Source organism: Chionomys nivalis, chromosome 22 (genome assembly GCF_950005125.1).
Source record: "Chionomys nivalis chromosome 22, mChiNiv1.1, whole genome shotgun sequence".
Lineage (NCBI taxonomy): Eukaryota > Metazoa > Chordata > Mammalia > Rodentia > Cricetidae > Chionomys > Chionomys nivalis.
In genome coordinates this window covers 21,801,971-21,814,814 of record NC_080107.1, presented here as the reverse complement: position 1 = coordinate 21,814,814, position 12,844 = coordinate 21,801,971, and the positions used below count along the sequence as shown (strand labels likewise).

Sequence of the window (12,844 nt, the reverse complement as noted above, 5' to 3'; positions counted from 1 at the left end):
ATTCTTCTATGAATTCAATTTAGTATTGCACAATGAGAATTTCTTGAGAGCCTTGAACAGGCGTTAGCACACGATTGCCAGCACTCAAAGCAGAAGGCTTGCCCTCTTCTGATCTTTGGGTTTAATGGAGAATCACAGCAGGGACTATAACTGCCGTAACTGGCAGGGAGATGCTAGAAAGGAGAGCTATACATATGTTCCATAGCTGTATATGTCTCTATGATTGGGTGTTACAGTTTGCTCTGATGTTAACTATAAGTAAGTGTGATAATATAACTGTTTATAAAAATGTATCTTCGAGGTTTTAGGAAGAAAAGTATGTAAGATGTATACTATTGAGATCTTTAGTGTGTATAACTAAGTTGCCTTCCCATAAGATTGTATCCAGCTTTCCTCCCTCCAGGTCTATGAAATTGAGCCTCTTACGTTTTCTTCCTATTGTCTTTTGTATCTGGAAAACATAAATTTTCCTAAGAGTCAGTACCCTTCTTTCCTGTTAGAGGGTTAATATTTGATGGGTAAGAATTCTTTATGGACCAGCAGTAAGAGCTATATCTCTGCATTAGACTTTAGCTGGGAAAACAGAACCCATGCCAGCTAGTTCAGTATACAGAATTTGCTGTAGAGAACCTGTAGTTATGAAAGTAAGGTTGGAAGAGCTGAGAGAGTCAGCTGAATAGTGGAGCACCCTAGAAACCGATGCTGCTGAAAGTCTGCCACCATTCCCAGGGTGGGGTAATGGGTGCTGGGCTTTGTCAGAGTCTTGGAGTTGACACAGAGGTTGGGTGGGAGTTGTTCAGTATTTGTTGGAACCAGGAAGATGCACTCTGTGGCAGAAATGCTGTGTGAAGTTGAGAGGGGGTGGCACCTGTCTCCTCTGCTATTCTCTCTCAGCCAGCTGCTGCTGCCTAGCTTCCTGAGCTAGCGAGAGCAGGCAGCTAGAGTGTTAGCTACCAACACCACACAGGTGTTGGGTGTTCCTATGTGTGTAGTGCACAGCCCAGACAGATGAAGACACACGATGGAGATGCACTATCTAGGGCCTCCTGGACCCTTCTTCCCTCATCCCCACACTTAGATCACCATCTTCAGGATTTGTGTCATAGGCAAGTAAATATCTACTAAAGTGCCTGACATTTTTCTTAAAGTTTTTCAAGAAATTTTCACAGGTGTGTATGTGTGTGTGTGCATATGTGCGTGTGTGTGTTTTCCTTTATAACTTTTCATCACTCCAGTAGGCTGTCCAGCATCTTATATATCTTATATGTAAAATATAAGAATGTGAAATATGTGCATGTATAAGCATTAAATATATTTAAAGTAAATACATAACAATTGCCTGCTGCCCACATGCCCCCACCCCTGCCCAGCCGTCAGTACAGCAGCAGCATGGAGATCCAGCTGCAACAGTTCCACTGCCCCGTCACAGCTGGGTCCCTGCACACCCCAGATGAGCTGGTCCCTTATTTTTCTTAGAGGACCACAGCCCAAACTTTGCTCTAGCCAGGCCTTCTTTTCATGTATTTGTTTTTTCAGGGTGGGTTTCCCTTTCAAATCTAACAGCCATAAATGGCGGTGTGCGTGTGTGCGTGCGTGCGTGTGTGTGCGTGTGTGTGTGTGTGTGTCTGTGTATTGTGTGTTTCCTCCTGGCCTCATTGCAGTAATCATGGTTTTCTGATATGTGCCTGCTTTAGCCGTGCTGACAGCATCTGAGCTGTGGCCATGACAGTAAGCTATAGCTACAAGGGCAGGAAAATTGGAAATTGATTTTATGAATAAAAGTAAACTCTGGTTCCTTTTGTGCTTCTTTTTCTAGTAGATAATTAGATGCCCTTTACAAGTTCAAGTATAGATTAATAATTGGAATAAAATGACAGTTTTGATATTCTCTTTCCTGTTGTAAGCCTTATTGTATTCTGTATCTGTAGAAGCGCAGACAGAATGGACTGTTGAAAATCTTGCCCAGAATGAGCAGGGCTTGGTCTAACAAAGGCACTCGTTCTTTTCCTTGGCTCCCTGTGTGAGAAAAGAGGACACAGAAGGAATGCCGCTGAAGGTCCTTTTCTGTTCTCATCTTCTTTATATTTTGCATTTACTTGCAGACAGTTTCTCTGCCTTTTTCTCCCGCTTTATAGTTTTGCAGATTTGATTTGAAAAGTTCATTCCCTTAAAAGCCTTCCAGGAAGAAGGTGAATTGTTAGCACTGCACAGCGTTGATGTCTGGAGCCGCTCTTGAGGATGCTACCTTCTGCTGAAATGCCAAAACTGAAACAACTTACTGTAGCGTCTAAGGAAGAGCTTGGGATGCACTAAGCAGAAAGACTTCCATTTCTTTATAATTCAGCCCAGGAAACCCTGGTTTTCCTTGGTGGTTGGTAGATGATGGGTGTTATTTACCCCGCACTAAGAGTGGAAGGCTTTTTGGAAAGAAACACTTCCCAAAGGATGAGGGTGAGATGGCATTTATCAAATCCTTGCATCCTGTGGGTCTGTACCACTTTCTACAAAGTGGTGATGATGCTCAGAAGCACTGGGCTTCCTCAGCCCGTGGTCTCTTCATTACCCTGCATTTTCCACACTACCGAGGTCATATTTCCACTTTACGAAACATCAGTGCACTTCTTTTTGTCTTTCGTGAGAAGAGTTGCAGTTTTGTGTCTCTGCTTTGTATTTTTCTTAGTCTCACGTTCCTAGCAACCCTCCTGAGTACTGGGATTAAAGGCATGCACTACCACCGCCCAGCTCACAAGAAATTTAAGAGGCCAAAAAGATTAGGGTTTCTCAAAAAAAAAAAAAAAAAAAAAAAATTCAGTGAGGGCCACAAGATAAGGAAATAGGGGAAACTCGTGGTTGGCCCACGGGACATTGCACCTGCCCAGTTGATTCAGATGAGACAGGAGAAAAGTAGAGTGCATATTTTATAATAAATGTAGAAGGGACAGGAAAGATTGCAATAAAATAGAAATTTTAAAGCAATTATTTACTTTCACAATTCTGTATTTATTTACTATATTTATTGTGTATTGAAATGTCATGGTTCGTAATGTTGTCCACCAATTTCAGCCTCATGCGACCTTAGAAGTTAATGTATTCTGCCAAGTTTAATACTATAAAGGTAGGCTCTACATTTTATTTGTATATAGAGAGATTTTTTTGTTTCTAAAATGTCCAGGTACAAGTTCTGCCACCAGAGTGGGTGTAACCACCCAGACACGAATCCTGAAGATAAATGAGAGACTAGACCAAGACGATTTTTCTTTCTGTCTTTTCTCCATCTGGAACAAGTAATTTGCAACACAAAAATTCTTCAGTTCATCATGAGATAAGACCCGAGCTTAAAAGGGAGCAGGTTATGCCTCGGTAGAAATGTGGCGAACCCATGAAGGGATACTGTAGGAAGAGGCGTTATATCGTACACAGTGACAGATAGACTATTAGATCAGCGCTCGTGTGGAAAATGACTGCTGTATTATTGAAGATCCCGGGTGTCATGATTTATCGTGGCTATCAACATACAAATGACAACATTTAACATTCATTTGCCTTCCTATTTCTCTTCTAAATGCCAGGAGCATGGGTTCTTTGTAAAACCAAACCTTAGAATCCAAGTTTCAAGCCTCCTTTCTGTATATGGGCCTGACCTAGTCACAGACACAGAAGGAGCTGTTGCAAAGCTAAAATATGCTTTCTGTTTGGTAGAACTTAAAAGTCCAGAAACCCCTGTCGTAAAGAAAAGCTTTGCTTCACTCCTGCACATTCCCATCCTGTGGCCACACGTCCTCTGTCACCACACGGTGAGGACTACGCTGATGTTTTACACCAGATACTCCCTTCTGCGCTGTGTCTGAACGAACGTAATCGTGGACGTGAGTTTAGTTTGCCTCACACAAATTACTACACACTCTGTTGTCCTGTGACTTCCTCCTCCTCCTCTCCTCCTCCTCCCCCTTTTCTCCTCCTCTTCCTCAGCCTGGTAAAGGTCTGGTGCTTTTGTCTTTTTAGAGTGATGTCTTCATTTCTCCTCAGTCTCTCAGGTGGACAAACAGGTGAGGATCTCCTTAGCATATCCGGGTATTTCTGTCAGACAGCCTTCTAGAACTGGGGCTGGCAGGGCAGGAGCACCTGTCTGCACTTGGATGTCACACTTTGCCTATTGAAATGCTTAATGATCTCTACTGCCGTAATTTAGCCAAATTAGAGTTCTGCGTGCTCGATATTACCAGAGTCCAGGAATGGAAATCTTGATGCACATTTAAATTTTCATTAAGTTATTAAGTTTTTAAATAAGATTTCAAAAAGTCATTTGTTATAGATATATTATCATTAAGTTTATAACCACACTAAACAGAATAAAATCATTTTTAAAACTCATTATTAAGGGGCTGGAGAGATGGCTCAGAGGTTAAGAGCACTGGCTGCTCTTCCAGAGGTCCTGAGTTCAATTCCCAGCGACCACATGGTGGCTCACAACCATCTGTGCTGAGATCTGGCGCCCTCCTCTGGCGTGCGGGCATACATCGAGGCAGAATGTTGTATACATAAATAAATAAATAAATAAATCTTTTAAAAAAAAAACTCATTATTAAGCAGTGATAAGTTGTAGCATTCCAGAGAGATTGCAGCATGCACTGATATCGTTATTTGATGGGCTCTTAGAGACACTGCAAAGCATTGTGACCTTGGACTAACTGAATTATTGTAATGTATCCTGCCAGTTCTGCTTCCTTCTGGATTCATATATGGCTCAAAAGTATCAGACATATTTTTCTTCTTAAAATTAATATGACAGCCACTGTCCAAACAGAAGGCAACTTTCTTTACCATCATTGGAATAGTTAGGGTTCCAGCCCTCACCCCTGATGTTCCCGAACTTCTCTGTGCATGAGATCACCTGCAGAGCTTCTAAGCTCATGCATAGGCTTCAGCACACACAGTTAAATTCAAAATTTGGGTTTGGAACAAGGCACCCATAATCTTCAGGCTGTGAAGCAAATCTGTTGCTGTGGTTCCCTTGATGGAGAAGACATGAAAATTAGCAGGGGTCTTCCCTTTCTATATTAAATACCGGTTTTCCTAATAAAACAGAGGCTTCTCTCGAACTGACTAGTATAAGACAGCTAAACAGAAAAACTTTAAGGACACCAGGAAAATCTGTGTGTGGAGTCACTATATGACATTGAAGTAACTACGGTTGGATAGTATCCTGGTTTTATAAAGGGACGTGGAAGTATTTAGAGATGAACAATTTGTAGACAGAAGGCCGCAGCTAGCCTAAGCTGGCATGGAGTTAGTTCCCTGTGTAGCTAGGATGACCCAACTATGACCCTGCCTTCATCCCAAGTATACCGTCTTGCCTGCCTGGTTTTGCTGTTATCTAAAGAAATCTGTAGCATCTTTGTATTTTCTGATTTGGGATGCTCCCATTCCTTTATTTTAAGACTTTTTGTTTAGCCATGTGTGTACGCGCATGAATGCAGGTACCTACAAAAAACTGAAAGGGGAGCTGGATTTGCAGATGATAGCCTCCTGACATGGGTACCGGCAACCAAGCTAGGGTCCTCAGCAAGAGCAGCCAGCCCTCATCATGACTGAGCCTTCTCACCAGCCTCCTTTCTATATTTGATAGCATTTTTTCCAAAAAGAAATAAAATCTGTCCATGAAAAATTATTTGAGAGTGACTTCAAGTGCTTGACTGTATTTCCCCATAGGCTAATAACTTTTTACATCACCATGACACTCTTAAGCTTTGTATGGAAATGATCTGGTTTTGTAGCCATCTGGCCTCAAACTTGTGATCCTCCTGCCTCAGCTTCCCAAGTGCTAAGGTTATAGTTATATACTGCCATACCTAGCTCCTTGATTTTTTTTTCTTCAACTTTCCCAAAACAGATCCAAGGCCCATGACCATTTCAGTACCTAGCTGTTAAACTTATCTGGTCCGTCCATTGCCTACTTCATATTTCTTCTTGCTTTATCTGGCTTTCCTTTTATAGTTACAAAGCATGTGTTCTTCTGTCAGGTAAAACACCTGTGTTTTAATTTCTGCACAGACTGAAAATAGCTAATAAGCACTCATTTTGCCATGGTTATGTATGGAAACCCCTATTCCTTCCCCTCCCAGAATTGTTTGAATGGTTTCATGTTCCAGGCTAAAACTCGGGAGTTTGAAGTATCTATGGCGAGGCGTCTTCTTGGTCTTGCATAGAAGTGCTTTTCAGGTTTGTCATTTAGAAATCAAAGCATCGATCATCGTTGTATCAGTGGGCAGACCAAAAGTTTGCTGCGGCCGCAGAGTGAGATACAGACAGGCAAGATTTTAGAGTGGACTTCCGGTCAAGCAGTTCATCAATGGTTTTCTCGTCCTCAGAACTTTTCATGTAGCATTTTCTGGATGAGCAAAATTTCAGAGCTATCATGAATATTTAAAAGATGATATAAATATTCATTAGCACTTAGACATAGTCAAGAAAACCAGACTAGAAATAATTTCAAGAAACATGGGCTTCAAGTCTTTCTCTTAATTCTGTAGTTCCATTAAAAATCTAGCCTTGAAAGGGTATTATACGTACACAGTAACTTCCAGTTAAGTCAGCAAACTCATATGTATCATTAATATTCTTAAAATACCAGCCTGCCTCCTTGCCATGCACCAGGGGACGTTTCTGTTGTCCGTGTTTCTATCACCCTGTCTTGAACATTGAGTTCAAACATATTTCCTGGAGATCTCCTTCCCTCTGTGCCTGGTTTTCTGCCCTAGGGATGCGTCTTACATACCACAAAGTACCAAATAGGAGACATCATTTTGGTACCAGGCCTAGGTCCTCTTTCAGAACTCATCCTGGAACTTTTATTTCTGAGCACTGGAGGCCTCGGAGATGTTTCTGCACTTGGAGAAGGTAGACCCCTGCTGCATCTGAGGTCAGTTCAGGAGTGAGAGCCATCAGGAAGGCTCGAGCTGGAAGGAGCTGTTAGAAAACGCCATCTCCAAAGCCCTATAGCCACTTGGAAGATGGGGAGAACAGCAAGGAGAACCCAGTGCAAGGTTCCAGCATGCTGGTCTGTGAAAGACCAGTTACAGTGTTGTATATGCCAAACATCTCCCCTGAGCTCTAGGTTCCTGTTTCCATGGTGATTTGCACAGCACAGACCTCCCCTCGCCCCATACAGTCTAACAGCATGACCTGTGGCTTAACAAAGCAGCGCCATTTTAATGACTCCAGACTCTCGAGTGAAGACTTTGTCTAAGCAGATGTTCTGTGTGTGTTATATATTTGGGGGTGTATATTGCAAAAAAGATAAAATAATCCATGTTGTAGCCCATCTTTGAATAGGATCTTCCTGAGGTAAATACCATGTCAGTTTTTTCTTATTATCCTTAACCTTCTAATATTTTTCATACATGAAACTTTATTTTTTTAATTAATCATCTTTTTAAAAAAAAATAGAGCATTCAGATGAAATGTGACAGGCAGCAAGGACCATGATTCCAGTAATCTCCCATTCTTAGGCACAGAAGGAGATTTCATTGTACCTTAAAGAATGTTCGGGCTCTATTTTTAGACACACGCTTTCTTGAAAGATGTTAGCCGATGTTTGAAAATACCCATGAAGACATGTTTGTGCTGTTGTTTGAGTGGTTTGCTGTTCAGGATGCAGTTAAAAGTAGCGTTCACGTGTTGTTCGTCTTTGAAATGTTTTGATCTCTTGTCCTGACCAAATGAAATCACAGCACTCCAGCTACGTCATTCTAGATTACAGGACTAATCGTGAGATGGTTCACATGCACTGTATGCCTCTGGATCCTCCGAATCGGTAGAGTACCTTCTTCCGTTCCACATAAAGTAAGATTGCATAAGTAACACATAATTGATAGATGCAGCCGTCACCGTTCTGTAATCAGGAAAACTGTGCCAGTTAGTTAGAAAATTGGTGTTCTGATTATCTGGTGCATTGTGGCTGCCGGTACATGCATTTGTAAATTAATAAATGTTCAAAGAAACACAGCGAATAATGGCAAAACTATTTTTGAACACCATTTGACTTTGTCGTAATGAATCAGAAGGCATTTCAGCACCTTTTGTCTTAACGGCTACTCACTGATGGGCTGCACAGGAAGAGGGAAGTGAGTGAGAAGCTTATATGTAGTATAAAGGTTGGTTGATTTATAGTTCATATTAAATAGATCTTTTTATCAAGTTGTCACAACTCTACCTGGTATATTTGCTTAGAGATGGAGTACAAAACCCCTTTCCCGTCTACACTGTCAGTTAGCTCTCCTGTTCCGACGGTGCTGGCCTGGCAGTGGGCACTGTAGTACCCCAGGATCTTGCTAGTACCCTTCACTGTCCGCGCTCGGCTAGGGCACTGCGCTCTTCTGTTCTTCAGTGCACTGCCCTAGGAGCCCGGGATAGAAGAAGCAGTCAGGTGATGAGACTTAAAGGACACATAGCTAATGATGCTTTCAGGGCAAGATTGTTTGTTTTGCTTTTCTACTTTTAAAGATACTAATTCTGTCAGTGTGTGTGTGTATGTGTGTGTGTGTGTGTGTTTAGTATGACCAGTGTAGAGTCACTATACTCATTTGTACTTTTTCTTTGTTTGGTTAGGTTTTAGTTTTAATATGTGTATGGGTGTATATGAGTATTTGTGTGGGCCAGTACATGTGCAGGTGTGTGTGTGTGTAAGTCAGGATACAGCCTTGGATATCATCCTCAGGAACTATGCCTCCTTTGAGGCAGTCTTTCATTGGCCTGGTACTCACCAATGAATAAACTGTCAGGCTGGGGAGCCCCAGGGACCTTCCTGTCTCTACCTCCCCAGTGCTGCAGTTACAAGTACATGCTGCTGTTCTGGCGTTTTATGTGACTTGGGGATTCAGCTGGCTCTAAAGCTTGCAAAGCAAACACTTTACCAAGTGACTATTTTCCCCAGTCCACGATTGATTCCAATTTTTTTTCTCTCCTCAGTTCTGGGAACTGAACGTATGACTCTGTGCATGCTAGGCAGTTTGCTTGCCCACTGAACTCTGTCTCAGCCCTGTATGTTTCTCTTGAAGACAGACTTAACTACTTGCTTCATGGTTTCTGAGATAATACTTCATTAAAAAGACAGAGTAGCCCAAGCACAAAAAATTTAAGGTTTGGCTCTCTCTTTTCTAGGTAATTGCTCTGTATAGTTGTAGGTTTGGATCTCTGTATCCATGTACAGACCTTGAGTGTTTTGGGTTTCTGTGAAAAAACATTTTTATTTTGCTAAGACATTGCATACCACTTGGTATTTCAAACCCAAATTCCTGGTGTCCTGGCATTCTACGCTTTAAGCCAGTGCTGAGGATACAGCCCAGTGGTAAAGCACTTGACTAGCATCTGTGGGGCCCTGGGTTCAGTCTTTGTAACACACTAATATACACATTCACACACACACACGAGAGGGAGTAGGTGCTTAAAGTCTCGTTTAAAGATTGGCGTGTGTGTGTGTGTGTGTGTGTGTGTGTGTGTGTGTGTGTGTGGTGTAGTGTGAGGCCTGGGACTGTGACGATCTCTCTGGCAGCTCTGTTGCTTCCTCCCTTTGCCTGCCCAGTGCTCTCTGCCTGAGTGGACGCCCCTTGTGGCTCCTGTGGTTGTTCTAGCATACTGTCTGTGTGCTAACGAAGTCTTAACAGGCTCCTTCAGGAATTGCTATATAACATACGCAGAACTCTAGAAACTCCGAGTAGATGTACAAATGGAGCAGGTTGCTTCAGTGTTAACTACCCGGCAGTGACTCAGATGGTGCTCTACCATCTATCAGAGAAGCCACACACAACTGACATCTTTCATTAAAATCCCAGGTCCAGAGAATTGAGAGCTGTCACAGAGTTCTGGCACCTAGAAATGTACTGTCAGATGATGGATCAGAGCTCAGACTGTTAGGAGCCCCTGTGAGGAATGTCAGCAGCTCTTCCCATAGGCCAGGAAACAGACTCTGATGTCAAGTTAAAGGCTCAGAATGCACTAGGGTCTGCAGTTCTCTCTTGCACCTCGTATGCACCTCTAGACCAGCTCAACCAATGTTACCTAAAATTTGGTTTGCTCTGCGTAGATCAACCTTATTGAGAACATAAATTACCCAGTAAAGCGAAGCTGCTATCGCTACGCAGGTTTGTTCACCTGAGCAACCACTGAGTACAAGGGACAACCCGAGGCACTGGGGAGACAACAGCACAAAGGAGACAGAAATCTGCTTTTTGAACTTACATATTTTAATAGACAGAGACAGTAGGAGTATTCCTACAGTATAGACTATAATAGATCCCTAGGAAAGAAGGGAGAAATCCTAATGAAGACATTGAATTCCTTAGAGTTGTATTTTGAGCTCAGAATTAACCAAAATGTTTGAAAGTAAAGCAGCATTTCTGAGAATGTGTTAGTGCCATAAAGGTTAAATTTGAAAAAATGGGAGATCAAATGGTGATAACCCAAACATGGAGCAGTGTATGTTTTGTGTCTGAGAGAAAAGACGGCATCTGAGTGGTGTGCAAAGGTCAGCATGACCTAGTCCTTAAGTACAGCATAAAAAGCTGGCGGGAATGGAGAAGCCAATGACTTGGTTTGGGCGATGGTGATTGTCATTTAAGTTCAAGGTAGCAAATGGCACTATAGAAAACAAAACAAACTATGGGAGAGACAGACTGGTTAGAAGGAACGGCCATCAGGTTAGACTTCTGTGTGTTCCTCTGGGGAAACCTGGAGGGAAAGCGAAACAGATGGGTTAGGTGTTAGTGCCTCTGCTGGAGTGACTCCATTCTTTGTAGACGTCTTAGCCACACGAACTGTGACATAAGCCAGCCCATCTTACCTCCTGAGTTTCGTCACTAGTCCATCATGAGCACTCTTGGGTTTTGTTTTAACCAGTTGTTAATCTATACCCTTCCCTCCACCCCCCGAAACATTTGGCCATCGTTCTTAGTTTGCCTCTGAATGTATTTGGAGGAAGTTATGAGAGATGGGTTTTCCAAAGACGTACTTTTCAGATTTTGAAGTAATGAAATACATAGGTTAACTTGGGTCTTGTAACCAGAATAATGAACATTTATGAAACTGAACAAAGTACAATAATAAACTGAGTGTGGAGAGCACATTCACACCGATGAAGTTAAAATAATGGTGCTATTAAGATGAGCAGAGCCTTCTAGTAACCTCTAGCTTATAGGATGCTATTGACAAATATCTGTGCCTTTTAACAAGTTCTTCTGCAATGTCATTAAATTCAGCTGTAAACTTATTTTCTTACAGATGTGCCAAATACTGGTGTAAGCAAAACTAGAGTTTCTGACACTGTCCATCCCAACAACTATCTCATCAGGACAGAGCAGGAACAAGGGACACTGTACTCACCAGAACAGACGTCTCTCCATGAAAGTGAGGGTCTGTTGTGTTCTACTTTAAACCCTAGATTTTCTTTCATTAATTTCAGTTTGAAAGTGAGCCTCAGACATGGATACTAAAGGTGCTCTCACTGTTTCATTCTTGCAGGATCGTTGGGAAACTCAAGAAGTTCAACACAAATGAATTCTTATTCTGACAGTGGGTACCAGGAAGCAGGGAGTTTCCACAACAACCAAACCGTGAACAAGGCAGACAGTAGACAGCATTCATTCACGGGACCAACAAGCAACCATGTGGTGAGGAATTCGCGAGCTGAAGGGCAAGCTCTGGTTCAAGTAAGTCAGACGTCTAGCAATCCCCTCTGAGTTCTGTAGCTGTTACAGGCGTTGCTTACGAAGAAGCCAATGTGTGTAATAGAGAGAATGAACATTGCACTCAAATCACTGCACACCGTTTGAGCTGCAGCATTGAAAATATTTTAAGCATAAAGTCTGAAACTCTATTTGTCTGACTTAATTTACTCTTACTAATCAATCTTTATAAGTTCCTAGATGCAATAGAGTAATTCTTCTCAAAACAAGGAACTTGATGTGAGCAGTCCAGAGGGAGAGTCAGGATGGCATAGAATGGTATAGTTCCTGAGGGGCTCCTAATCCCTAGCAGTACTAGTGCTAGAATGTGCTGTAGGAAGTCTCAGAGGACAGAAAACCATTCTCCACCTCCACGAGATGGGATGGAGTCTATAATAAGCCACTGTGTTCATCTTCACTAAAATAGTTCACTGAAACGGTATTTCTTCTTCTGGATCCCGGTGCTTAGAGAGCCGTGTGTAGTGGCATATCTGTTCAAGTTGGGACTCATTTGATAGGCAGAAACACAATATTGCATACATGGTTCTGAACACTCCTTTGCTTCCTTGTTACTATTTAATTCACATCATCCCACCCAACTCTGTAAGGACTGAGAGCCCTAGTAGCCAGTGAGGCTAGCCCTCTGTCCAAGTACCATAGAAACCCTTTAGTTGCTGGAAAGTAGCGAAAAGGTCAGAAAAGTTGGATGGCTACTGTTCCTCGGAATGCAGCTCAGGGAACACTGCAGAACACACCACAGAGGGCCAGCTTCCCAGTGCTACAGCAAGTGTGGGGATGCAGTTGTGCACAGTTTTGCTCATCGGTTTTGGAAAAGTCAAGTCTGTGGCTTTTAGGCTTAAAGGGATCACTTACCCTTGTAGCCCCTACTTGAGGCTGTGTTCCCAGCCTGCGTATTACCCGTGCACGCACTTGGCTGGTGGAGGTGTGTGGTGAGGTTTGAGGCATACCACACGGATACCTCTGGATGTTCATCTGCGTTTGGTGGATCTCCACACCAGCTTCTCTCTAGTCCTACTTTTGTCTAATTACCTTAGCTACAGCTTTATTCTTAGTCATGACCATGTTGTTTTTAAAAAGTAAAAGCTCGTGTTAAGTTGATGTTGTCC

The 12,844-nt window shown here is 42.4% G+C and overlaps 1 protein-coding gene across 17 annotated transcripts in view; it reads left to right on the top strand.

Moving 5' to 3' along the window:
* The window catches only part of Pkp4 (plakophilin 4), a 212,554-nt gene that overhangs the window by 151,620 nt on the left and 48,090 nt on the right, over positions 1-12,844 (top strand). For 13 of the 17 annotated variants that reach the window (XM_057754808.1, XM_057754816.1, XM_057754809.1 and 10 more), the window contains 2 exons: positions 11,275-11,406; positions 11,515-11,702. In XM_057754808.1, the coding sequence (XP_057610791.1) occupies positions 11,275-11,406; positions 11,515-11,702 (320 nt within the window). The remainder of the gene's footprint in view (positions 1-11,274; positions 11,407-11,514; positions 11,703-12,844) is intronic. The other 4 variants (XM_057754817.1, XM_057754812.1, XM_057754810.1 and 1 more) reach the window with 1 other exon arrangement.